This window comes from Podarcis tiliguerta (assembly GCF_965153285.1).
Source record: "Podarcis tiliguerta genome assembly, chromosome: 16".
In the NCBI taxonomy this organism is placed as follows: domain Eukaryota; kingdom Metazoa; phylum Chordata; class Lepidosauria; order Squamata; family Lacertidae; genus Podarcis; species Podarcis tiliguerta.
The window spans coordinates 10,590,514-10,617,757 of NC_139549.1; the positions used below are offsets into that span (position 1 = coordinate 10,590,514).

General features: G+C 51.6%; 1 protein-coding gene across 1 annotated transcript; it reads left to right on the forward strand.

The window, feature by feature from the left end:
• HCN3 (hyperpolarization activated cyclic nucleotide gated potassium channel 3) lies at nucleotides 1-26,953 on the forward strand. Its single transcript, XM_083418476.1, has 8 exons — nucleotides 1-584; nucleotides 11,417-11,846; nucleotides 13,355-13,516; nucleotides 15,023-15,241; nucleotides 17,779-17,925; nucleotides 19,418-19,658; nucleotides 21,312-21,476; nucleotides 22,606-26,953. Exons 1-8 carry the CDS (start codon nucleotides 121-123, stop codon nucleotides 23,703-23,705), a joined length of 2,928 nt encoding a protein of 975 aa, XP_083274602.1. The 5' UTR covers nucleotides 1-120; the 3' UTR covers nucleotides 23,706-26,953.
• The last annotated feature ends 291 nt before the right edge of the window (nucleotides 26,954-27,244 follow it).

The window sequence follows — 27,244 nt, forward strand, 5'->3', positions numbered from 1 at the left end:
CCTCCTCCCCGCTGGAGCCGGACCCGAGCGGGGCGGGCGAGGGGATGCGCCCTCGGAGAGAGGGCAGCGGGGCCGCCCGGGCAAGGGCATCTGAAGGAAAGGCGCCCGCCTAAAGGGACGATGACGACGACGAGCGCCATGGACGCCGCCGAGCCCCAGGAGGGGGCGCGCCGGCCGCTCCAGGGGCCCCCCGACCCTCGCCATAAAGCGCCGCCGCCGGCCGTGATGGACGGCGAGGCCGCGGGGAGGCCCCCGGGCGGATCCCGGTCGGGCTGCCAGCCCCCCGACGGCAGGTCGGAGCCCCCCACCCGCAAAGGCTCGGCGGCCCCCAGCAAAGCGGAGATGGCGCCGGCCACCGTGGCCGAGCAGATCGTGGCCGCCGACATCGCGTCCGCGGCTGCCGCCACCGCCAGCCCCGACGGCCCCGAGGGCACCTTCGTGCAGCGGCAGCTGGGCGCCATGCTCCAACCGGCCGTCAACAAGTTCTCGCTCCGCATGTTCGGCAGCCACAAGGCGGTGGAGATCGAGCAGCAGAGGGTCAAGTCCGTCGGGTACTGGATCATCCATCCCTACAGCGATTTCAGGTAAGCGCGCCGGAGGGGGTGGGCTTCGGGCACCCCCACCCCAGGGACCCACTTCTCAGCGGGGGTGCGCCCTGGAAGAAGGACCCACCAACCGGGTCGTGGGAAATCAGAGCGCGGGGCGCGCGGCGCTGTCCGAGGTGCTGAATCTCGCTCGCTTGCAAGCTGCACTCGCCCAGGCCGTCCGAAGGGCCAGACGGTGGTGGTTTGCTTTGGGCTGTCCTCGGGGCCGGGGCTTTTTGCGAGCTGCTCTTAAAATAAAGCGCTGGGCGCATTCATGGCGTCATCGGCCTCTTCCACAACATTACCTTCACCAACTTCTCTTTAGCACCCCCCCTCTCCTTGCAAGGCGAAAAGGGGGCGGAGGAAGGAGAGAGAGACGTATATTCTTGAAGCAACAGGGCCAGCCACCCTTCTTAGGGCTATTTGGGCCACGTCTTCCCGTTGTTTACTTATTCATTTATTCGTTCTATTTATATCTCCTGCCATTCAGTTTACAGTAAAACTCCCAGGACAGATTCCGAATTATCCCCACTATTAAAAAGGCGGGAGGAGCGGAGAGGGGGACGGGGGGGGGGCAGTGAGTCATCCCTGATCCACCAGACCAGGTGCTCTCATTTCACATCCTTCCTGCAGGAAAGCAAAGGTCTTAAATTCCTCCTTGACCGGTCTGTGTGTGCCACCTGGGCCTTGCCCATGCCATGCGTGCCGATTAACCAATCTGTGCTGGCCCTTGGTAACGCAAATAAGGACCCCAGCTCTTGCTGTGGATATAAATTGAAGGTTAAGGGGGCGGTGAGGGGAGCCTGCAAACAGAGACTGTAGTTCTGTGGTCAGAGCATCTGCCTTGTCTGCAAAAGGTCTCTGGCAGCATCTCCAGGTAGTCTTGTCTGAAATCTTGGAGAGGCACTGCCAGTCAGTGTAGACAGCACTGAGGTACATGGACCAATGGTCTGACTCAGTGTAAGGCACATTCCTATGTCCTCCTGCCTGTCTGTCATGGGTCCCTAGGCAGAGGAATCCTTCAGGCGGAAGGATCATAGCTCAGTGGTAAAACACATCCTTTAAGGATCATAATTTCATTATCTGTACCCTGCCCATCTGACTGGGTCACCCCAGCCACTCTGGGCAGCTTCCAGTACATACACAAACATAATAAAGCATTAAACGTTGAAAACTTCCCTATACAGGGCTGCCTATAGATGTCTTCTAAAGGTTGAATAGTTACTTGACATCTGACAGGATAGTCCTTGACATCTGACAGGAGGGCGTTCCACAGGGTGGGTGCCACTACGGAGAAGGCCCTCTGCCTGGTTAACTGTAACTTTACTTCTCGCAGTACGGAAACTGTCAAAAGATGCTCAGAGCTAGATCTCGGTGTTCAAGGTGAACAATGTGGGTGAAAACCCTTCTTCAGGTATACAGGGCCAAGGCTGTTTGGCATACCGTATTTTTCGCTCTATAGGACGCACTTTTTCCCGTTCAAAAATGAAGGGGAAATGTGTGTGCGTCCTATGGAGCGAAGACGCCATAGCCCTGCGACCCTCTCCCGGCTGGAGCCTCTATAGCTGCGCATCACCTCTCCAGCCGGGAGAGTGCGCGCGGGGCTAAAGAAGCCATAGCCCCGCGACCCTCTCCCGGCTGGAGAGGTGACGCGCGGCTATGGCAGCAGCAGCCTCTCCGCTGCGGTGGTGGGCTTCCCCCCGCCAGCCCCAAAGAGCAGGTCGAAAGGAACCTGAAGCCTGGAGAGCGAGAGGGGTCAGTGCACACCGACCCCTCTCGCTCTCCAGGCTTCCAAGGTAGCTGCCTAAACGCACCTTAAACGGCACCTTTAGAGTGCTCTGGAGCAGGAAAACAAGAGGGGGAAAGTTCTCCCCCTCTCTGCGCAGCGCCTCCTGCCGCTTCGCTGAAGGGGCACTGGGCAGAGAGGGGGAGATTTTTTTTTCTTGTTCTCCCCCCTCTAAAACAAAGTGCGTCCTATTGTCCAGTGCATCCTATGGTGCGAAAAATACGGTACTTTGCATGTCAAAGGTCCCAAGTTAAGACAACAACAACAATGACTTGTACCCCGCCCATCTGACTTGGTTTCCCAGCCACTCTGGGCGGCTTCCAACAGATTATAAAAGAACACATAATACACCAGACATTGAAAGTTTCCAATACAGTACAGGGCTATCTTCGGATGTCTGCAGGTCATATACTGTACCGTATTGGCCCACATATAAGCCACACCCGCAAATAAGCCACACCTTTAATATTCAAGGGGGGGAAATAAAAAAAAGACAAAACCCAGATATAAACCGCTCCCTTAAATTTCCGTTCCATTTTACCATATGTCTGTTTCAGCGGCGGTATCGTAGAAGCCAATTTTTGTAAGGTTGTGAATTTAAGCTGCACTTTAACTTTTCACGGTTGGATTTGGGGGGGAAAGTGAGGCTTATATTCAAGCCAATACGGTAGTTGTTTATCTCCTTGACACCTGATGGGAGGCTGCTCCACAGAAGGCCCTCTCCCTGCTTCCCTGCAACTTCACTTCCCGCAGGGAGGTTATCTCCAGAAGGCCCTCAGAGCAGGACTTCAGTGTCCAGGCTGGACGATGGGGATGAAGATGATCCTTCAGGTATCTTAGAGAATGCCTACTAGTTAGTACTGATAGCACTGAGCTAGATAGATCAACAATCTGACTTGTTATAAAGCATCTTCCTCTTTTTAAAGGGTTGCAGGACTGTCCTAGAAGAGCCTAGGCCAGTTGTGGAAAATTTCAGGCTGAGGAGCCAAATGCAGCCCTCCAGGCCTCCCTGTGTAGCCCCTGGACCCTGTCCCTAAGCCATGCCTCTCAGCTATCCTGTCAAACACTCTCCTCAAATATTTTGGACTGGCTGGATCGAACCTTGAAGTAGGCCAGTGTTTCTTGAATGCATGGGTGGATGTTGGAGGAGAGAAAGAAAAAAGTGTGTGTGTGTGTGTGTGTAAGCTTCTGACCTCTGAGTGGCTGAACATTTGGATTGGATGGAGCAGGAACATGTGCTTACAGAAGCACAAGCTGGTTTCAGGGCATATTGGTCAATCATAGATCAAGGCCTAGTACTCCAACACCTTGTGGGAAAATGTACCTCAAAAAAGGAGGATCCCTTTATGCAGCCTTTATAAATTTTAAATCTGCTTTTGATTTGATATCACGAGACAGATTTTGGGGGAAACTAAGTTCCTCAAACATAGATAGACGATTACTGCTTCTCATCCGCAGTTTATATGAAAACACCTGTGTCCAGGTTAGGTGTGATCAACAGGGCCATTTATCTAAGGAAATTCAAACTATGTTGTGTTGTTGTTGTTTAGTCATTTAGTTGTGTCCGACTCTTCATGACCCCCTGGACCAGGCACGCCTGTCTTCCCCTGCCTCCCGCAGTTTATTCAAACTCATGCTGGTAGCTTCGATAACACTGTCCAACCATCTTGTCCTGTGTCATCCCCTTCTCCCTGTGCCCTCAATCTTTCCCAACATCAGGGTCTTTTCCAGGGAGTCTTCTCGTCTCATGAGGTGGCCAAAGTATTGGAGCCTCAGCTTCAGGATCTGTCCTTCCAGTGAGCACTCAGGGCTGATTTCCTTATGAATGGATAAGTTTGATCTTCTTGCAAGAGTCTCCTCCAGCACCATAATTCAAAAGCATCAATTCTTCGGCGAAACCATATTGGCAAATTGACACCTCCATTGCCCCGCCCACTTTTGTCCCAGGCCACACCCACCTCCCACCTCCAGCCCCAATGCAGCTTCTCTGTCTGGCCCCTTGGGCTCTCTCTGTACCCCCAAGCCACACCCCTCTTCCTAGGCCACGCCTCTCAGCAGCCCTGCTTCATATACGAGTGCTTTTGTCTGCCTTTCAGTACCACCAGAAGCTTTACTGTGAGCCAATACGGACCTTGCCAAGGAAAATGTTCACCGATCCCAGGTTTGGCTGATGAGAAAAACAAGCCACTGGCTAGGAGCACAGTGTTTATGTGGGGATGGAGAGGTGACTATTGTGAAGTGACTAACATCTTTGTAATTCACTTACATTTTGTGGCTGAGTGACAGGCTCTTTCCTACTTGCCAGAACATGCAATCTCCTTTTAACTTCTCAGAAGGTTCGAGCCAGTGGCGGCTGAGGCCCCTTTCAGCTGGTGGAGTGGAAGGCAGGGAGCTGAACAGTAGGTGGTGCCAGAGCAGGTTGCAGGCAGAGGAGCCAGCTGATTCTAGATTTGTCCCACCCTCCTCCTCTTCCCCCCTACAAGGCGCAACACTGAGACTAAGAAAGTGGAGGAAGCTGACAGGCAGAAAAACAGTGACAATTTGTTGTTGACAAAGGACAGCTGGACATATAAAGGGTCCATTACCTTCAGTAGCTCATCAAACCTGCCAGCAACATATGGAGGGCCACAAATTCTGCACCTTGGAGGTACGGGGTAGCATGGAGAGTGCCCAGCAAACGAACACTCAAGGATGATGCTGTGGAGGGATAGCTCTATAGCAGAGCACTCTCTCTGCGTGTAGATAGCCTCAGATTCAATCCCTAGCATCTCCTGTAGGGCTGGGGATATTCTCTGTCTAAAACCCCAGAGAACTGCTGCCAGTCAGTTCTGGGAGACTGGGGAGGGAGGGAGGCTGCCCTTCACAGGAAGAGGAGACTCCCTGGCTTCTTCAGCAGCCTGTCTGATCTCTGCCTCTTAGCCTCCCTCCTCTCCAGCCTCCACTTCTGCCTCTGGTTCTGAACTGCTCTCTGACACAGACTCTTCCTGCTCACTAAACCCTGTTGCCTCTTCAGCTTCTGACACCTCCTACTCCCAGTCCTCTCCTTCTGACTATTCATCACCATCCTGCCACCAACCCCCCTGGCTCTGAGTCTTCTTCCCTTGGGGGTTCCCCAGCTGGTGCCTCTAGCTAGTCCATGATACCCAGAAAGGAATATGACCCTGCCCCTTTAAAAAGCCCCCCACCCCTGCTAACAGCACAGGAATGATTCTCTAATGCTGCATGGGTACCTCTAGTTATCACCAGTTATCTTTGGACTACAGCTTCCATTATCCCTGATTCTAGGCTGCACTGGCTGGGGCTGATGGGAATTGGAGTCCAACAATTTCTGGAGGGCCACAGACCACAACAGAAAAGAGGCTTGGTCTGCAGTGGAGTGGAAGGTGAAATCTCTTTCAAAGTTTGACTCCAAAAGCCTGAGGGCTAGAATGTTGGTGGTTTAAAAACAGGAAGGCGATGCAATTGTCGGGCTGCCAGGTTTCGCACCAGAATGATTGCCCATCTTGTGTTTGCATAACAAATCTGTGGCCATGTGGAAATACACGCGGCCTGCTTCCCTTGGTCTCGTCGCTGCTCTCTGTATTTAACAGCTTGAAGATTTCCGTATTTGGCACACCCTGAGCAACAGATGTGTTCACATGTCAATAGAGATCAGGAACCGATTCACACACAGAGCGATTTCTCACAAACCAGAGTCAATGTGAGTTGCCTTTGGGGGCAAAATAGTTGGGGATGAAAAAACAAGCAAGTTTTTTATATATAATAGCAAAGGTGGATATTAATACATAGCCAGTGGTCAGAGATGAAGGGAGCCACAGGTTCCCCACCCCCATGTCCCACCCTATTGTTGTTGTTGTTTAGTCGTGTCTGACTCTTCGTGACCCCCTGGACCAGAGCACACCAGGCACTCCTGTCTTCCACTGCCTCCCGCAGTTTGGTCAAACTCATGCTGGTAGCTTCGAGAACACTGTCCCACCATCTCGTCCTCTGTCCTCCCCTTCTCCTTGTGCCCTCCATCTTTCCCAACATCAGGGTCTTTTCCAGGGAGTCTTCTCTTCTCATGAGGTGGCCAAAGTCTTGGAGCCTCAGCTTCACGATCTGTCCTTCCAGTGAGCATTCAGGGCTGATTTCCTTCAGAATGGAGAGGTTTGATCTTCTTGCAGTCCATGGGACTCTCAAGAGTCTCCTCCAGCACCATAATTCAAAAGCATCCATTCTTCGGCGACCAGCCTTCTTTATGGTCCAGCTCTCACTTCCATACATTACTACTGGGAAAACCATGGCTTGAACTATACGGACCTTTGTTGGCAAGGTGATGTTACCACCAAGGAATTCCAGATCAGGAATCCTGGGGGTAAATGAGCGAATCAAAAGCAGTCCAAGGTATGCAAACCTATTACTTTTTGGGTGTGTGCGTAATATACTAAGCTTGCCAGAACTGCTTATTACAGTAGCAGGATTTGGGTGCATTTTCAGAAGGCATTCAAGCCTTGCTGGAGCAAGTCTTTCTGGATTTCTTCCCCCTGAAGTGCTAGGTTTCTATGGACAGGCATACCTGCAGGTTTTATTTTTGTTTTGCTTTTAATGTGGGGATTGGGGAAGCTGCCAATTCTATGATCACCCCTCTACCTGCAATCTGAAAGGAAACAATTCCTCGCTCTCATTTCTCTAGATTAGAGGTTGCCTCTATTCAGAACAGACCCATTGAAATAAATGAATTTAAGCTAGTCAATAGGTCTCCTCTGAGTAGGGCTTAGTTGGACACAATCCTGGCTACTGGCTTATTGAGCTTTCATAAGCAGCTTCCAATATGTCTCCATCTCCCTGCATATTCCGGCCCCCATGAGGACTGGGAACCTGCTTTTAAGTTGCAGGACACAGAGTCTTGGTTTCCTTTCTTAAACAACTAATATGCAGGATGCTTACAGACCTGCCAGTGGCTGGCTATATACCCAGGCACCGTCTTGGACCAGCCCCTAATTTTATATGAATTGCTAGCCTGTCCTCTGTGGATTTGTGTGGATTAACCTTGGACCAGCCCCTAATTTTATGTGAATTGCTAGCCTGTCCTCTGGATTTGTGTGGATTAACCTGCCCAGGTTCAGACATAACAAGTAACTGTGTCTCAGAACATAGGAATCTGCCTTCAACTGAGTCAGACCAGTGGTCCATCTAGATCAGCATTGTGTACACTGACTGGCAGCAGCTCTGTTCATGATTGCAGGCTGGGTTCTCTCCCAGGCCTACCTGGAGACGCTGCCGGGATTGGAACCTGGGACCTTCTGCATACAAAGCAGGTGCTTGACCGCTGAGCCACGGCCCTTCCTCATGAATTTGCACCAAAGAGTCAGTCTTCTATCTGAGCAACGTAGGTACCAGTAAGAGACACTTGCCTCCCTGGTATCTGGCGCAGCAGGAACCTGGGAATTGCCAAAAGGGAACTGGGGATTTAGTTGGCACAGAGAAGGGAACCCCACAGCAGCAGTCTCAGTCTGCCAGCTCAAGGCAACCCTGTAAAAGGGAACCTGCGAAAAAGTCATCTGAGCGGAAAATTCTAGGGCCTGCGAAAATGAGCTCATCTGTGCTGGTCCTGAGGGTTAACCGTGCAGCGAGGTCCAAGTCCAGTCCGAGGTCAGGAGTCCGGTATGGAGGCTGTCCGTCAAAGCTGAAGCAGGGTCCAAGGCAGGGAGTCAGGTGAGGTCAGGAACTCTGGCAGAAGAGCAGGACAGGGTGCAGGCAGGAACAGGCTACCAACAACGTTGCTCCCGCAACCTGGGACTGGGGCTGGCTGGCTTTTATCTGCCCCGAGGCATAGGGCGGCCCCGGTCCACAGGTGACTCGCCTCTCCTGGCCTGGAGGCAAGCACTCCTCCTGCAGGAACTTAGTTCCCTCTGCCTCTCTGCCCTGAGCCTCTGCAGCTCAGGAGAGGCTGGAGGGTTATCGGACCCAGAGGCAACCTCAGCCTCCCCTGATGGTGCTGAGAGTGGAGCACTTGCAGGCAATGGGTCCTCCATCACCTCAGGAGCCAGAGCAGACTCAGCTGGTGCCTGCACCTGAGGATCCGGCACAGGTGAGGACCCTTCAGGCTCAGGCCCCAGCCCTGGCTCAGCTGGTTCTGGAGCCAGGGACTCCTGTGCAGGCTGGGATTCCTCAGGTTCAGCCTCCGAGTCCGAATCGCAGGCTATCACATCATCCTTCACCAGAAGGCTGGGGATGGCTTCCAATCTGCAAGAACTATTCCCAGCATTTTCTTAGCTTTGTTCCTTGGTTCACTCACCTCAGCTCAACTACAGACTGCTCCGATTGGGTGGATACCTCCATCTCTCTAATTCCAATGTTTTAAGTGCTGAGTGCAGTTCCTTATATTTGCCAGAAGGTCGCGGCAGAAAGTTGGTGGGAGAGAACGGAACGAGGTGATTGGGGCCTTGAAGAGCTTCGCTCTAGACAGCACCATTCTGTTGCAGTGTGTAATATTTAAAAGGAAATCTAAATTACTTTCCCCGTTAATAACCAAACCATTTCCATTGTGACCAGGGCACTTTTATTTATTTCAGCCAGAGCTCACTGGAGCTCAGCACTGGCGGCACTCAAGTGGGCGCCATTGCCATTCTAAGAAAACAAGGGAAAAGTTCATGGTGAGCTGCATCCCTTCTTTTTCTAGAAAAATAGCACTGATTGTGACCAAAAAATAACTTTCTCAGTCGTTCGGGAGCTTCAAAAGCTTTCTCCAGCCCGAACATCACAGCGACTGATACCACAAGGCATTAGCACGCTTTAGGATCCTGCAGAGTTTATAGCAGTTTGCGTAACAGACTCAGTAGCACAGCATTTTGGCTAAACTACGTTTATTTACATAAAATGCAGTTGGAGCATTCCGACTTAGCTCCTTCCTCTTTCTCATCAGACAGCAAAGAGAAAGAACAAAGGACAATTGTCCTACTTCACGGAACACAGTAATACCAAAACATTCTGTCTCCGTCACTTCCCACACGGTGGAATAAAAACATACGCTGTCATGTGATAGACAACAATCTCATGACTGCAAGCATGGAGCAAGAATCCTAACACACACACACAAACACTTCTGCTCATTATTTTTATAAGGCAACTTTCTGGCTGCACAATCTTGGGGTTGTTTTTCAGTGTGGATTTCTACCCCCCAGAATACGTCAGGGGTGTCCCGAGATGGTGAAAAGGCTCTCTGCTTTTAACAAGAGATATTCAACAGGAGAAACTTATTCCAACAGTGCACCCTCCTTGCTGGGAAACGCTTCCCCCGAGGGTTTCTGGGAATCGGACAATATTAAGGGGAAATTCCTCTTTTATCAGTATCTAAGTTAGATCAGGTCTTGTCAACCGCTAGGAGAGGTAAAGCTAAAGGGACCCCTGACCATTAGGTCCAGTCGTGACCGACTCTGGGGTTGCGGCGCTCTTCTCGCTTTACCGGCCGAGGGAGCTGGTGTACAGCTTCCAGGTCATGTGGCCAGCATGACTAAGCCACTTCTGGCGAACCAGAGCAGCGCACGGAAACGCCGTTTACCTTCCCGCTGGAGCGGTACCTATTTATCTACTTGCACTTTTCTGTGCTTTCGAACTGCTAGGTTGGCAGGAGCAGGGACAGAGCAACGGGAGCTCACCCCGTCGTGGGGATTCGAACCGCCAACCTTCTGATCGGCAAGCCTAGGCTCAGTGGTTTAACCCACAGTGCACGGAAAATTCCTCTTTTATCAGTTTCTAAGTTAGATCAGGTCTTGTCACCCACTAGGAGAACTTTGACGTTATAAGAGCAATGGACAGAAATGCTTGGCTTGACTCCCATAATCCTTTGCTCACTCCGCTCAGCATACAGAGGAATTCTCATTGTCTCCAGGCCTTGTTCATCGATCTTTGACAGATGGTATGTTACAGGGCAAAGGCTTTTGACCTTCTCTTTAGGATGAGACATGAAATAGGATTAAGCGTTGTTGATCGCGTAATGATCTTTGGTCAATAAACACATGGCTTCTCTATGTATTAATTCTCTGAGCCCTTAACAAAAAACGAAAAGCCAACTGGCAGATGGAGATTGTAATTCACAAAGAAAGCTCCCTTGGATAAATGGCTGTCATTCTCTTAGAATGGCAATAGCACCATGGGTGTAGTAAAGAGGGGGCAGCTGCCCCCCAAGCAATAAAAATTGATAAAAATTCAAAGCTAACTGAGGTTCTGCCCCCCCCACAAAAGCCTGCCCCCCCCAACAAAAATCCTGGCTACGCCCATGAATAGCACCCCCCTGAGAGGCGCCAGAACTGAGTTCTGGCTGAAAAAAGTCCTATTCCATACCCTCCGCCATTTCTCCAATGAAAATAGGGACATCCTACCGTCCTCTCCACCATTCCTCCAATGAAAATAGGGACGTCCAAAGGAAAAGCGGGGCATTCCCGGATTTAATAATAATAATAATAATAATAATAATAATAATAATAATAATTTATTATTTGTACCCCGCCCATCTGGCTGGGTTTCCCCAGCCACTCTGGGCGGCTTCCAACAAAGATGAAAAATACACAAGAATGTCACATATTAAAAACTTCCCTGAACAGGGCTGCCTTCAGATGTCTTCAGAATGTCAGGTAGTTGTTTATCACTTTGACATCTGATGGGAGGGCATTCCACAGGGCAGGCGCCACTACCGAGAAGGCCCTCTGCCTGGTTCCCTGTAACTTGGCCTCTCGCAGTGAGGGAACTGCCAGAAGGCCCTCGGAGCTGGACCTCAGTGTCCGGGCAGAATGATGGGGGTGGAGATGCTCCTTCAGATATACTGGACCGAGGCTGTTTAGGGCTTTAAAGGTCAGCACCAACACTTTGAATTGTGCTCGGAAACGTACTGGGAGCCAACGTAGGTCTTTCCAGAACAGCTTCAGTAAATCTGGGACTGTCCCTGGAAAACACGGACCCTTGGAGTTTCTGTGTATGTAATTTACCCCAAACCCTCCAAGAAATTTCTGGCAGGCCCTCTTTCCTTTCTTGCTGTGACAAAGGGCGTTTGTTTCTACTCCCTTTGCAGGTTCTACTGGGACTTGATCATGTTGCTCCTCATGGTTGGCAACCTCATCATCTTGCCGGTGGGGATCACGTTTTTCAAGGACGAGAACACCCCTCCCTGGATCGTCTTCAACGTCCTCTCGGACACCTTCTTTCTAGCCGACCTGGTTCTCAACTTCCGCACGGGCATCGTGGTGGAAGACAACACCGAGATCATCCTGGACCCTCACACCATCAAGATGAAGTACCTGAAGACCTGGTTCCTGGTGGACTTTGTCTCCTCCATCCCCGTCGACTACATCTTCCTCATCGTGGACCTGGAGACCCAGGTGGACTCCGACGTCTACAAGACGGCCAGGGCGCTGCGCATCGTCCGCTTCACCAAGATCCTCAGCCTCCTGCGCCTCCTGCGCCTCTCCCGCCTCATCCGTTACATCCACCAGTGGGAGGAGGTGAGTCAACATCAGGACCACTGCACCATGTGACTCCGGCCAAGGTAGATGCAAAAGTACGGTGGCCCACCAGGTTGGGCTTGATAGGCCTCCCACTTTACCAGCAACCCATGGCCTTGTGTATGTAGCCTGATCGGGCTGCCTTCGGTTTCATGTACTGGCTTCCAATTAGTTTCCAGGCCCAATTCAAAGTGCTGGTTTTGACCTATAAAGCCCTAAACGGCGCAAGACCTCAAGGACCGCCTCTTTCCGTATGAACCTACCCGGGCCCTGAGATCATCTTCTGAGGCCCTCCTTTGTGTGCCTCCTCCTTGAGAGGTCTGGAGGGTGGCAACACGAGAACGGGGTCTTCTCTGCAGTGGCCCCCCGCCTGTGGAATGCTCTCCCCAGGGAAGTTCGCCTGGCGCCTTCATTACACACCTTTAGGCACCAGGCAAAAATGTTCCTTTTTAACCAGGTTTTTGGTTGATCTGTTTGACATCCTATACCATTTTAAAATGTGGCTCTTCTCGGGGAGGGGGGGGCTGTTATTGAGTTGTTTTTATTCTGATTATATATGTTGTGATCTTTTCTGTGAACCGCCCTGAGACCTCCAGGTATAAACTCAATCAATAATAATAATAATAGCGTGCTCTGTTTGTTCCTGGACTATTATTCGCACAATCCTCTGGCATCCTGAATTAATTAAATAATCAAGATTCCCCTACCGCCCATCACAATTAATCACGATTAAATAGTCATTAATAAAAACAAACAGCTAGAAACAACTAAACTTTCCAAAAAATAAAATAAAATAAAATAAAAAATCCAGATTAGACCAGGCATGAAGCATCTTTCCCATTTCCTAGGGGAAATATTGCAGTTTTATGAGTTCACCCAAGCCCAAACTCCCCTAGAGGTGTCTGCTCCATGAACCTCCACGGATGTGTATTATTATTGCTTTTGGTGGTTACAATTAATTTGTTAATTGCCTTCTAAACCACCGTCTCAAGGTTATTCACACATAAGATAATTAAAAACATCGAGCGTATTTAAAGTGAGACCAAAACCCGAACGAGTGGTCCACTCGTGGTCATAATAATAATAATAATAATAATAATAAATTATTTGTACCCTGCCAATCTGGCTGGGTTTCCCCAGCCACTCTGGGCGGCTTCCAAAAAAGATTAAAAATACATCAAAATGTCACACATTTAAAACTTCCCTGAACAGGGCTGCCTTCAGATGTTTTCTAAATGTCAGGTAGTTGTTGATCTCTTTGACATCTGGTGGGAGGTTGTCCAGAAGGCCCTCTGCCTGGTTCTCTGTAGCTTTGCTTCTCGCAGTGAGGGAATTGCCAGAAGGCCCTCGGAGCTGGACCTCAGTGTCTGGGCAGAATGAAGGGGGTGGAGACGCTCCTTCAGGTATACTGGGCCAAGGCCGTTTAGGGTCATGCAGCCGAAAGACACCCCAGGCAGCCTCTGTCTCTCCTCTCACAGTCTGTCCCGGCTTTCTCTCCTCTTGTCCAGATCTTCCACATGACCTATGACCTGGCGAGCGCGGTCGTGCGGATCTTCAACCTCATTGGGATGATGCTCCTCCTCTGCCATTGGGACGGCTGTCTCCAGTTCTTGGTCCCCATGCTACAGGACTTCCCTGAGGACTGCTGGGTCTCCATCAACCACATGGTGGTAAGGGCCCCTCCACATCATTCCTATAAACAGGCAGAGCCAGCTTAAGACAGGTACAGGCCCTACCTTGCTTCCAGGCAATGGCGTAGCGTGGGTTGTCAGCACCCGGGGCAAGGCAAGTAATTTGCGCCCCCGGGGCAAGGCAAGTAATTTGCGCCCCGCCCCCCGCTGCACTGTCCCTCCCCCAGATAGTCCCTCGCTCTCTCTCCGCACCGCACGCCTGGCACCCTCCCCTCCACAGTGGGCGGCGACCCGGCGGCTCGGATCGGATTCGCACACCCAGCACTGCAGTGAGAGAGAGTGAGTGAGCCAGGTAGGGGCAGAGAACTGGGAGTGCGAGCGCGCCCCCCCCCCCCAGATGTTGCGCCCGGTGCGGCCGGCCCCCCCTGCACCCCCCACGCTACGCCACTGCTTCCAGGTGCCATAAGGAAGCTGCAGAAATAGTGCAGGATAGTGCATACATCAGAAATGATCTGCTTCTGCCTTCTGGAAGAAGGTACAGGGTTATAAAGACTAGGACTAGCTGCCTGAGAAACAGTTTCTATTCAAATGCCATTTTGGTTTTAAACGCAGTGTAAGGTAGTCTCTCTATAGGGACGCGGGTGGCGCTGTAGGTTAAACCACAGAGCCTAGGGCTTGCCGATCAGAAGGTCGGCGGTTCGAATCCCCGCAACGGGGTGAGCTCCTGTTGCTCGGTCCCTGCTCCTGCCAACCTAGCAGTTCGAAAGCACGCCAGTGCAAGTAGCTAAATAGGTACCACTCCGGCGGGAAGGTAAACGGCGTTTCTGTGCACTGCTCTGGTTCGCCAGAAGCGGCTTAGTCATGCTGGCCACATGACCTGGAAACTGTACGCCGGCTCCCTTGGCCAGTAAAGTGAGATGAGCACCGCAACCCCAGAGTCGGTCATGACTGGACCTAATGGTCAGGGGTCCCTTTACCTTTAAGGTAGTCTCTATTGGAGTATATTGTATTTAATTATAGGGTATTTAGGGGGCTAACCAGGCTGGGATATCTGGGATGACAGGCTTGTTGGTTTATGAAAGTCTGATGTAGATTTTCAATTTCGTTGTTCTCTATGGGACAATGACAATAAACATTATTGTATCAGTGTAAGGTTGCTTCCTATTTAAACCAGCCCTTAAACCAGCCCATAACTCTAGAACAGGGTTTCCCAGACTTGGGCTTCCAGCTGACTACAATTCCCATCATCCATAGCTAGCAAGGCTAGTGATCAGGGATGATGGGAATTGCAGTCCCAAAACAGCTGGGGACTCAAGTTTGGGAGACACTGTTCTAGAACGATGAAAAGAAGTGGGTTTAAAAAATAAAATAAAAATGAAAGTGTGTGGTCACTTGGAGGTGATCTCTGTGGTCACCCTAGGTAACCATACTGACCAGAAACGGCTGTTTCAATGCACCTGTGCAGGTAAGACTGCTCCCACCTCCACAAATGTGCACACCGACAACCGGCCTGCTCTAAAGCCCGCTTCTTTCTCTGCCCCACAGAATGACTCGTGGGGCAAGCAGTACTCTCACGCCCTCTTCAAGGCCATGAGCCACATGTTGTGCATCGGGTACGGGCAGCAGGCTCCTGAGGGCATGACGGACGTTTGGCTCACGATGCTGAGCATGATCGTGGGAGCCACCTGCTACGCCATGTTCATCGGTCATGCCACCGCCCTCATCCAGTCGCTGGACTCCTCTCGCCGCCAGTACCAGGAGAAGGTGAGCTGCAGGGCCGCCCGGTTTTGCTTGTGGAGCAGCTGATGTCTTGCAAAGTGCCTTGTGGGCGAGCTGAGCTCTTGCAAAGCTCACCTCGCCGGTCGGTTTCAAAGCAGGCCGGAAGCTGAGAGTTGCCATGCAATGCAGGAATAGTCTGAGCTAGGTGGAGCAAGGGGTCTGACTCAGTCCATGCTCCTATTTAATCAGGTCTTTTATTCAGAACAATGAGGACTAGGACCTTAGAATCTTTAAGGGAAAGGGGCGTAGCTCAGCGGTGGAGTGCATGCTATGCATGGAAAGGTCCCAAGGTTTGGTCCCCAGCATCTCCAGGTAGGAATGGCAGAGAGAACGCCCCCCGGAACCCTGGAAAGCCTCTACCAGTCAGTGCAGACAGTACTAAGCTAGATGGATCCCAGAGTCAGTTGAGGGCAACTTCCCATGAATGGTGGAAGATTCAGGACTGACTAAAGGAAGTAGGTATTCATGTGGGGCGCAGTTCACCTGTGGAACTCATTGCCACAAGGTGTAGCGGTGGCCAGCGGCTTGTTGCAAGAGGATTGGACACATTCAGCTATCAATGGCTGCCAGCCACAATGACTCTTTTCTGTGTCCTCTGTCGGAGGCAGTATGCCTCTGAAGTTGCCGGGAATCCCAAGCGGGGAGAGTTGCGGTAGCTTGTGGGCTGCTCCTGCGGGCATCTGGTTGTCCACTGTGAGAGCAGGATCCTGGAACAGACCACCTGGCTATTAGCCACAAGGGCCACAATTTGCCTCCCCTGTTCAATTCCCCAGAAGTGGGGAGAGTTGCTGTTGCACTCAGGTCCTGCAACAATGAGGCATCTTGTTGGCCACCATGAGAGCTATGGGATGTGATACATAAGTAGCAGTCAAGTACAACATTCCTTGTTTTCCTAGAGTGGACATGCAAGGGGATGTTTGGTCCAGCCGGTCAGAACTTCCTGTTTTCTCCTGGACTGGGACATACTTCCTTTGCATGTGACTAGGGGTGAGCGTGACTGTCAGGGAACTGCCATCGGAGCCAGAAGGAGAGGGAGGGCTCCAGAGGGATTCCAGAGAGCGTCCCGGGAGGGAGAGAAGCAGCACATCTTCTGGGGAAGGAAATCAGCGTAGCACCAGTGGAGGAGGGGGGCAGATGGGGCAATCGGCGAGGTGGCTCCAAGACTCCTCGCCGGGGACCAGCGGGGAGAGCACGGGTCCTCCGATGCCCACACCCTCCCTGCGCAGAAGGCTTCTGCGCAGGGAGAGTAGGCAGAGACTAGGCGTCAAAGAACTTCTTTGCTGGAAGAAGTTCAAGAAACGCCCACTGACGGATTCTGCCAGCGATTGAGACAGCCACGGGTGAGTGGCTGTCCAGACAGAAAGGGTTCACTCAGGCAACCCACCCAGGTGTGGCGCCGATTTACGCACGAGCAACCCCTAGAACCATTACAATGACCTTACCTGTTCAGGTAACAAAAGGACAAGGCACGCTGCCACACTCTCTCTCTTTGACTTCCTCCATTGTTGGAACAGCTTTTGAGCTAGAGATGCTCTGTTGGCTCCCAGCCAACAGAAGACACCGGGATTATCCCCATATGGGATAGATCGACATGTATATACTTTGTAACTAAGTCTGCCTTCAGGGATCCAACTGTGAACTGAATGTGAGTAAACTACTTTTTATATACTTTAAACAAGATTGTGGCGTGTTTATTCTTTTAAGAGGGATAAAAAGGAATTTACCAGAAATATACAATTCAATACAGTCATACCTCGGATTACAGATGCTTCAGGTTGCGTTTTTTTGGGTTACGGATGCGCCGAAACCCGGAAGTACTGGAACAGGTTACTTCCAGGTTTCGGCGGTTGCACATTCGCAGAAGCGCTAAATTGCGCTTTGCGCAGAAGCGCCGAATCACAACCGGCGCATGCACAGATGCGGCGCTGCAGGTTGCGAACGCTGCAGATTGCGAATGTGCCTCCCACACAGATCACGTTTGCAACCCAATCGTCCACTGTACCGAATTTTATAATAGTGAAAGGTTTACACAAGCCTCCAACCTGATTTGCATTTAAAAGGGGAATGTAAAACTCTGCTAAGTAAAGGAACTTGCTAGCATAAGTTAGGAAGGATGTTAATAAACAATATATCCTCTCCTGCCTCCCTGAACATTCCCACAAGAGTAGAACGTTGGACTAAGCCAGTGTCCAATGTCGAGAGCCAGTGTGGTGTAGTGGTTGAGAGCGGTAGTCTTGTAATCTGGGGAACTGGGTTCGCTTCCCCGCTCCTCCACATGCAGCTGCTGGGTGACCTTGGGCCAGTCACACTTCGTTGAAGTCTCTCAGCCCCACTCACCTCACAGAGTGTTTGTTGTGGGGGAGGAAGGGAAAGGAGAATGTTAGCCGCTTTGAGACTCCTTAAAGGGAGTGAAAGGTGGGATATCAAATCCAAACTCTTCTTCTTCTTCTTCTTAAGTTGGGCCTCTGGCCTGATCCATCTGCGTTCTTCTGATTTTCTTCTCCCCTCGTTTCTCCTCCTAGTACAAGCAAGTGGAGCAATACATGTCCTTCCACAAGCTTCCGGGAGACACACGGCAACGGATCCACGAGTACTACGAACACCGTTACCAAGGCAAGATGTTTGACGAGGAGAACATCCTGGGGGAGCTGAGCGAGCCTCTCAAAGAGGTACGTACCTGGGCAGGACCCATCTCTGGAGAGGGAGAGGGAGTCAAGGTTGGGGAATAGGGATATGGGAAAGGGGATCCACAGCTCTTCACTGGAAAACAGCACCCATATAAGCTAAGGGGGGAAAGTCTTAGTTGAACAAACTCATGTTGTTGTATGTGCCTCTGACAGTGGGATACGGGTCACGCTGTGGTCTAAATCACTGAGCCTCTTGGGCTTGCCAATCAGAAGGTCGGTGGTTCGAATTCCTGTGACAAGGTGAGCTCCCGTTGCTCTGTCCCAGCTCCTGCCAACCTAGCAGTTTGAAAGCACGCCAGTGCAAGTAGATAAATAGGTACAGCTATGGCGGGAAGGTAAGCGGTGTTTCCGTGCACTCTGGTTTCCATCATGGTGTCCCGTTGCGCCAGAAGCAGTGTAGTCAGGCTGGCCATATGACCTGGAAAGCTGTCTGTGGACAAACACTGGCTCCCTTGGCCTGAAAGTGAGATGAGTGCCGCAACCCCATAGTCGCCTTTGACGGGACTTAACTGATCCAGGGGTCCTTTACCTTTAGGTAAAGGTAAAGGGACCCCTGACCATTACGTCCAGTTGCGGACGACTCTGGGGTTGCTGTGCTCATTTCGCTTACTGGCCGAGGGAGCTGGCATACAGCTTCCGGGTCATGTGGCCAGCATGACTAAGCCGCTTCTGGCAAACCAGAACAGCGCACGGAAACGCCGTTTACCTTCCCGCCGGAGCGATACCTATTTATCTACTTGCACTTTGACGTGCTTTCGAACTGCTAGGTTGGCAGGAGCAGGGACCGAGCAACGGGAGCTCACCCCGTCGCAGGGATTCGAACCACCATGTTATGTTGTGGGTGAACATATCAGACGACACAGTGATTCTTTAAACAGCTCTTGTTTATTCAGAGGCCAGAACTGACTGAAGGGCTCAGTCAGCCTGCTTATATAGAGCTCCAGTACAATGTTACTGCAGCAACTTTCTAAAACTATCCAATCACTGAACGTCACTTTCGATCCTTCATTTGCATAACTATCTACAGTATCCCCTGCTGGCCCAGGGTGAGAACTTCAGAACATAACACACCAACCTTCTGATCTGCAAGCCCTAGGCTCAGTGGTTTAGACCACAGCGCCACCTGCTTCCACTTACCTTTACCTTTTACCTAATCGTTGACAAGTGAGATACACAACACTTGCCTAGGGTTCTGTTTCCTTGGAATACAGTCAACAGAGACTGTGGGGTCTTTAGGATATTCCTTTTTTTCTGAGCATGGGTTGGAGGGGCTCACAGCACTGATGCTGTCATAGCGCTTGCTTCCACATTGGGTTTCCAGGGGGGCAGGGTGCCCCCAAAGCCCAGCACAGAGCAAGGCATGTCCCTATGCCTTCTTCTTCCAGCAGCGCTCCAAAAACTCACTCACACGATTCTCACATGCGCAGGTTTTCTTCCTTTCTGATTTACGACCTGCCCTGCCGCCCCCTTTTAGGAAATAATCAACTTCAACTGCCGCAACCTGGTGGCCAACATGCCGCTGTTTGCCAACGCTGACCCCAACTTCGTGACGGCCATGTTGACCAAGCTGCGCTTCGAGGTCTTCCAGCCGGGGGACTTCATCATCCGGGAAGGCACCGTGGGCAAAAAGATGTTCTTCATCCAACACGGCGTGGTCAGCATCCTGACTCGAGGCTCCAAAGAGATGAAGCTCTCAGATGGTTCCTACTTTGGGGGTAGGTTTTAGAGAGGAGGGGTGTTTTGGGGGGGGGATGGGGAGGTGAAATATACTCAGAGTCGAGAGTGGATTTCATGCTCTTTATTCAGCTCATAGTGGTGAGGAGGGATGAACGTCCCCTCCAAGTATCTTCTTTATATACATTATTTACACAATGGGTTGCATGTGATTGGCTAATTCCGGAATTCTCCTGTAGGCCAATCAGGTTGTGGATTCACTTCCATCTGGAGCTGGATTGGGTGGCTCCTGCAGACCAATCATACTGCTGCACTGTTCTAGGACCAATCAGTCTGCTGCATTCTGAATCCTATTGTTCTAGGACCAATCAGACTGCTGCATTTTGGATCCTATTGTTCTAGGACCAATCAGACTGCTGCATTCTGAATCCTATTGTTCTAGGACCAATCAGACTGCTGCATTTTGGATCCTATTGTTCTAGGACCAATCAGACTGCTGCATTTTGGATCCTATTCACTCAGTACATAACAGGAAGAATCAGCAAGCTCCAAAACATGGCTTTGTTTTTTTCCAAATATATTTACACTTCCAAAATTCAAGCTTAAAGATGGCTGGCGAACCGGGGTTGCTGAACTGTGGAGGCAATAACCAGCATTCCTGCAATATATGATGTTCAAGGTGTGAGCGCCAATAATTTTGTAGCCCAACCAAGAACACCCACACCGTTTTAATCCAGTTTGCTCCAGTTTCCTACCATTCTTGGCAGCTGCTGTGTGGCAAATTTGATGTTGTTGCTGTTGATAGGTTCTACGTGCTCTAACATCCAGCTAATCAGGGATCACGTAGCCAACGTAATGACATCACGGCACCAAATAACCAATCAGGTTTGGCTATGAGAGAACATCACATAGCCAAATCAGAGAGAGGCAAATGCTTTCTGACCTCGCTCTGAATGGTTAGGACTCTTTTTTGGGGTCCTGTTTTGCAACCTACCTGAATGAGTGCCAAAAAGGAAATAGGGAAAAAGTTTGGGTGAACAGGTTGGCTTGAAAGGGGCCAGGTCCCCCCCCCCTCCAAAAAAACCACACACACATGCTATTTGTGTCAGCTCCAGTAACTCCTTTTTGTAGAGGAGTATGAGAACAGTTCGGGACGTGGGTGGCGCTGTGGGTAAAAGCCTCAGCACCTAGGGCTTGCCGACTGAAAGGTCAGCGGTTCGAATCCCCGCGGCGGGGTGCGCTCCCGTCGTTCGGTCCCAGCGCCTGCCAACCTAGCAGTTCGAAAGCACCCCCGGGTGCAAGTAGATAAATAGGGACCGCTTACTAGCGGGAAGGTAAACGGTGTTTCCGTGTGCGGCTCTGGCTCGCCAGATGCAGCGATGTCATGCTGGCCACGTGACCCAGAAGTGTCTGCGGACAGCGCTGGCTCCCGGCCTTTAGAGTGAGATGAGCGCACAACCCTAGAGTCTGGCAAGACTGGCCCGTACGGGCAGGGGTACCTTTACCTTTACCTTATGAGAACAGTTCGGGCCTAAGATAGACGCACAAGCTTTCCTCCCTAAACTGCCTCTCCCAGAGTTATCCTGGAGGCAACCGTTGCTTGCTGTAGGTGATCAAGCGACAGGGTGCAAAACCTCTCCTGGCAAACACCTGAAACTGTTCCTGATCCCCATCCCCTCGATTGGTCCCTGCAGAGATCTGCCTCCTGACCCGCGGCCGGCGTACGGCCAGTGTGCGTGCTGACACCTACTGCCGCCTCTACTCGCTCTCGGTGGACAACTTCAATGAAGTCTTGGAGGAATATCCCATGATGCGCCGGGCCTTCGAAACCGTCGCCATGGACCGACTGGACCGCATAGGTGAGACGTGTGGCTGGAGGCTATTGGTCACTTGGACCAACCCACTGGCTAGGACAGGGGTGGGGCTTCATTCCCTTCTGGGCAGCCTTCTGGAGGACACATGCCGGTGGAGGCTGGGACCAGGGGAAGCAGCAGGCAGAGTAACAGAAGTAAATTCTGCCATTTGTACAGTAGGTTGGTTTCTACAGACACTCACAAAACGCCTCTAACCATTTGGGGCACTGTGATTTTGAACAATTTTGTGCCACAATTTCACTCCCCGATAAAAGCGCTTTTTTCAGGCACAGTGCAAGATTACAACTCCAAAAAAGTTTTTTTTTGGGGGGGGGGGAATTGCAGCACGAGATCACAGTGCCCCAATGCTCTTGCAAGAAAAAAACAGATGTCCCAGTTTTTCCCCGGGGGAGTTGAAGGATATGCCTCTTCCTGCCACACCTCTCTCTCAATTCCTCTCTTTTCGCCATCTCCTTCTCTCTCTCTGCCGCTTGCCTCACTCTCTTACTCTCTGGGTTGCAGTTGCCGTAGTCGAAACAAAATAAAAAATTTCCTTCCAGTAGCACCTTAGAGACCAAGTAAGTTTGTTATACCCTCTCTGGGTTGCATTCAGCTAAGCCCAACTCTGAGCAGACCCATCAAAACTAATGAACCTAACTTTGGTCCACTAACGGGCCTACTCTAAACAAGAGGCAGCCTTCGGTTTCTGCCATCCTTTCCTTCCCTCGTCCCCTTGCCCACCCGCACAGAATTCACCCCAAGGTAGCTTGACCAAGCCTCTGGCACCGTGAAAAGCGGCTGTGTTTGTTTAAGGCCTAGTGTGGAAGCCAGTGTGGTGTAGTGGTTAAGAGCGGTAGTCTCGTAATCTGGGGAACCGGGTTTGATTCCCCGCTCCTCCACATGCAGCTGACCTTGGGCCAGTCACACTTCTTTGAAGTCTCTCATCCCCACTCACCTCACGGAGTGTTTGTTGTGGGGGAGGAAGGGAAAGGAGAATGTGAGCCACTTTGAGACTCCTTAAAGGGAGTGAAAGGTGGCATATCAAATCCAAACTCTTCTTCTTCTCTTCTGTGCGTGGACATGATGATGATGATGATAAATAATTCCCTTTGCTCATCCTCCGGTGTCTCTCCAGGTAAGAAGAACTCCATCCTGTTGCGCAAGCGGGCCGAACACAGCTCCAGCTCCGTCAACCAAGAGATCATCCAGCAGATCGTCAAGCACGACCAGGACATGGCGCACAACATCCAGGAGCTCCAGCCGGTGGTGGCCGGGCGTGAGCTGAGCGGCAAAGCCGTGATCTGGGAGCCCCTGGTGCACGCTCCGCTGCAGACCGCCGCCGCCACCACCAACGTCGCCATTGCCTTGACGCACCAGCAGAGCCTCGCGGCTCACATCTTCCTGCCCCCTTCTTCCGTCACCAGCCCTCTGTCCCCCGACGCCACCCTATACCCTCGCCAGCCCCGGCGCTCCCAGCCCAGCTTGGGCGGCTCGCGTCCTTCCTCGGTCAGCTCTCCCGCCTCGGGGGCGCAGTCCCACTTACAGACGCCGGCGGTCGGGTCCCCGTCCTCCCCTATGGTCCAGTGCCCGTCGCCCTTGGAAAGCACCGGCCCCCGCGGCGTTCCTCTCGGACCCCCCATCCCGCAGCCCATACAGAAAGCGGAAGCTGCCCCAGGAGCAAGCCAGCCGCAGCTCTCCAAGTCCCGCGGCGCTTCTGTCTCCACCTCGCTCCTGCAGCAGCCGGCGAGCGTTGCGGCCATCCCGCCCGGACGGACTCTCCACTACAGCCTCTCGCGGGCCACCGGCTCCCACATCTCCTTGTTTCTGCAGCCGCAGCAGCTGGTCAAACACCGCAGCACACAGGGCCTCTCGGCAGGCCGCCTCACCCAGGATGTTCGGCCGCTTTCGGCCTCCCAGCCTTCCTTGCCGAACCGGCTCACCCAGCCGGCGGACATGGGCCCCCCTCAGCAAGCCCGGAAGTCAGCTGGGAACCTGACATACCGGTCGTCTCCGTCGGTCCCCGGGCTTCTAGCCAAGCCGGCCCCCAGCGCTACCAGGCGTCCTGTTTCGCCCCAGCAGGCCGCTTCGGGGTCCAGCCGGTCCGGGAGCGGGCCCAGCACCCCGCAGTCGCCTGCCACCACGCCCCGCCACACGGCCGCCCCGTCCCGCAAAGGTTCTGTGGCGTTCAGCCCCGACGTGGACACTGGGAAAGCGAAGCTGACGTCCAATATGTGAGGCCGCAAGAGTCCAGGGCTGCACTTTCTGGTGTCGGAAGGTCAGCTTGTAGGAAAGGCAGGCCTGGGCGGGTGCGGGGGCCAGGAGGCCCGTCCAGTGATAAGGAAACGGGTACTTGGGCAATTCGCCACCATCTCGGGGCAGGCTGTCTGCCTTGAACGTCGGCCTGATGGGTCTCTGAGCCATGACTGACTGGAGAGGGAGGGAGGGAGCTGTTCCCTCGAGGAAAGCCCAATGTCCCCACTGCCGCCATCTTAGCTCCTTGCCAAAAGGCACCCGCCGAGCCCCGTGCCGCACCCGCAGGGGCCAGGAAGCCAGGCCGCAAACCCCCTCAGCCACCCTTTGGTTGGGGACACGTCCCTGGGCCTCATTTCTGCCCTGCCCACTTTGGACCTATTAGTGCCTCCACACACGCCATTTCTAAGCCTGCCCTTGACGGTGGGTTGTGAGGGCTTTGCCCCATATCGAAACCCCCACAGGGCCAGTGGGACGAGAAGAGGCAGCAGAAGGGGTTTGCTTTCAATAAAGCTTGGGCGCCCCGTTCCCTCAGCACAGCCTTTTTGAACGTGAAGGAAGAGGTGCGAAGGAGGCCGAACGACAGTCCCAGAAGTCTCCGGCCACACAAAATCTGCCTCCGACGTCCAGCGCTGGGCGGTGACAACGTTGTGGACACTCCTGGATGAGTGCCGCGCCCCCTTGTACCCTGTCTCTCCCCCTCCCTTGAGGGATATTTTTAACAAGGAGATATTTTATCTGGTCTTCTCCTCTTCCCCAACCCGGTTCTCAATTTGTGCAATATGAGATCTCAAGGTGTCTTGTGAGAGTGTGTGTAGCTGTAGAAACCCCGGTTCCACGGGAGAGGGGAGGAAGGACACCCGTCCAAGTCCTTTGCCCCCCACATCTGTCCGTCTCTTCTGTCCCGGAGACAATGGGTTGGAAATCCAATTCTGATCTTGCTACTACTGCCATAAACTTAGCAGCTGGGCCAGGCGATAGGGAGCAGCCCCTTATATGAACCCCCTGTGTCTTCTTCCCAACCGAACTGGTTCAGGGACCACTCCACTCACTTGAAGGTGCATCGAGGCCTACCTGGTAAGGGTGCACTGCCGACTTCCTCAGAGGAGTCTGCTTGGCATTTTGATCCCAGTTCCATCTGGGGAGGGTGGCCTTAGAAAGCACGTCCCCCCTCTGCTTCCGGTTAACTACAAGTTCATCCATACTAATGTTAGAATCATAGAAACGTAGAATTGGAAGGGACCCCGAGGGTCATCTAGTCCAACCCCCTGCAATGCAGGAATCTCAACTAAAGCATCCACGGCAGACGGCCATGTTGTAACATATATAGGCAGTTTCTTGTGCCTCCGTTCATTGTCTGTCGTCTGTATGATGCTCTCCTTCAAATCACACTTTCCCTTCCTTCAAAATCCCGATTCAGGGAGGGGGAAGTGTGATTTGGAGAAGAATCGACGACAGAGCATGAATGAGGGTCCAGGAAGCTGATGATCCACATTCAACGGATGTACGGAGGACCCCAAATTCTTATTTACTTCTCCCTGGTTGCCCTGACTGTAGCTCTGTCACTTGATTGAAGGCACTTTTGCCTATCTGATTTAGATGATTCACCGGTAAATTAATCAACAAAATCTGCACACATTGCCTGCATATCAACAAGGAAAAAATCATTCATATATACATACATATGAGCACAGTATACAGTTGTATCCAAAGTTCTGTCAGCATAATGATTTCTTTTTCTGCAACAGAACATTCTCCCCCATGCCTCCCACCAAAAATCTGTTCTATGGGGTTAACGTTAACCCAGCCCTCTGTAGTAGATGTGGGGATAGCATGGGTCACACACAGTGGGGAAGAACCATGGGGAGTTCTGTGCTAATAGAATGAGCATGAATTAGAATTTGTCTCAAACTCCAATCTGTTAATCCGGGGCTGGGGAACCTGCCCTGTCCTCCTGGTGCTGCCGGACTCCAACTCCCACGATCCCTGAGCGTTGGCCATGCTGTCTGGAGCTGATGGGAGCTGGAGTCCTAGAATATCTGGAGGACCAGTGGCGGAGGAAGGGGGTGCGGGGGTGCGGTCCGCCCCGGGTGTCATCACTGGGGTGTGTGTGACAAAGCAAGTTTAAAAAATAATAATAAATTGGGCTCACTTAACTTTTTAGGAGTGACGTGGTGGCTTAGGTGCATGCAGGTTCCGTGCTGCCTGAAACGGGAGCATGGGACTTGAGTCTGCCTACCGCCTCTGCCTCAGCCGCCCTACAGCTGAAGGGGAGGCGTCGGAGAGGCGCCAAGCGTCAGAGAAGCTCACCCCGCCCCCTGGGTGGATTGCCCCGCCCCCATGGGCAGGACACGCCCCCGCACCAGGCACCCGAGTGACTACCTATGCTGCTGTGGAGGACCACCTACATTCCTGATCCCTGGATTAATCAGATGCAATGATTTAAACGTTTCGGACTAAGTCAAGATTCTAATTCCATTTCAATACAGGCATTCCCGTTCTACAGTCATACCCAAGAGGTGGGATGCTCCCACTAATATTATCTTAAAAGAGGCACTCCCCTTTTACTCTAAAACGCCAACTTCTGTGACCAGCACTGTATCCAACTTTACACCTACTCACAGTAAATCCATACAGTGCGACTCACTTTGGTCCATCGGTTTTCAGTTGGGTCTTCTCTAAGAAGAACCATCCTCTAGCAAGCAAAGTTAGCTTTTACTATTCAAAACTATTGTGTTAAAGAGGCAGATTTGTGCAGATTTAATTGATTTGATGGATTTGTGCTGATATTTCTTCAATCAAGTGACAGCCCTGCTTTGTTTTCCTTTTGGTTCTTTTTAAAAGTATTTTTTAATTGAATTTTACTCATATAACCCAAATAACAAAATAGAATTTCATGAAACAAACACACAACCCTGCTTTGTTTTTTTTGATGGCACATGCCTTTGTTGCAGTCGCTTTCCTAGAAGAAGATTGTGCTTTCCAGCTGCAAAATTTGCATCGAAATATCATTTACAGCGCAATTCTATTTTGGGTCCACTCAGAAGCAAGCTTTATTGAGCTCATTGGGACTTACTCCCAGGTATGCGTGTATAGGATTGCAACCTATTTTTTTAAATGCAGCGGATCAGTTAATTCAGTTGATCGAAATATTTTAATTGATTAATACCATGGTGTGTGAGAGTGTGTTTTCAAGTGGATGTATACCGATAACGAATTGTGAGTACAGAGGTGCAATGAAAGTGTGTTAAGGGGCATTTTATCTTCAGTTCGTGATCTCGTGCCTGCATCCTTTGGGGGCACGTAATCAAGACGACCTAAATGTACACGACTGGCCTCTTAACACACTTGAATCCTTGTTTTGTACACCTTGTCAGGAAGAGCAGCTATGGAGGCGGAATATGCTCCCCCTTAATGCATGTTTACGGGCATTGTGCAATTATCGAAAAGCAACTAACAATTGAGGATACGGAGGGAAGGAGTTAGTCCTGGATTACCTGAGCAAAAGACTAAGGCGGTATTGT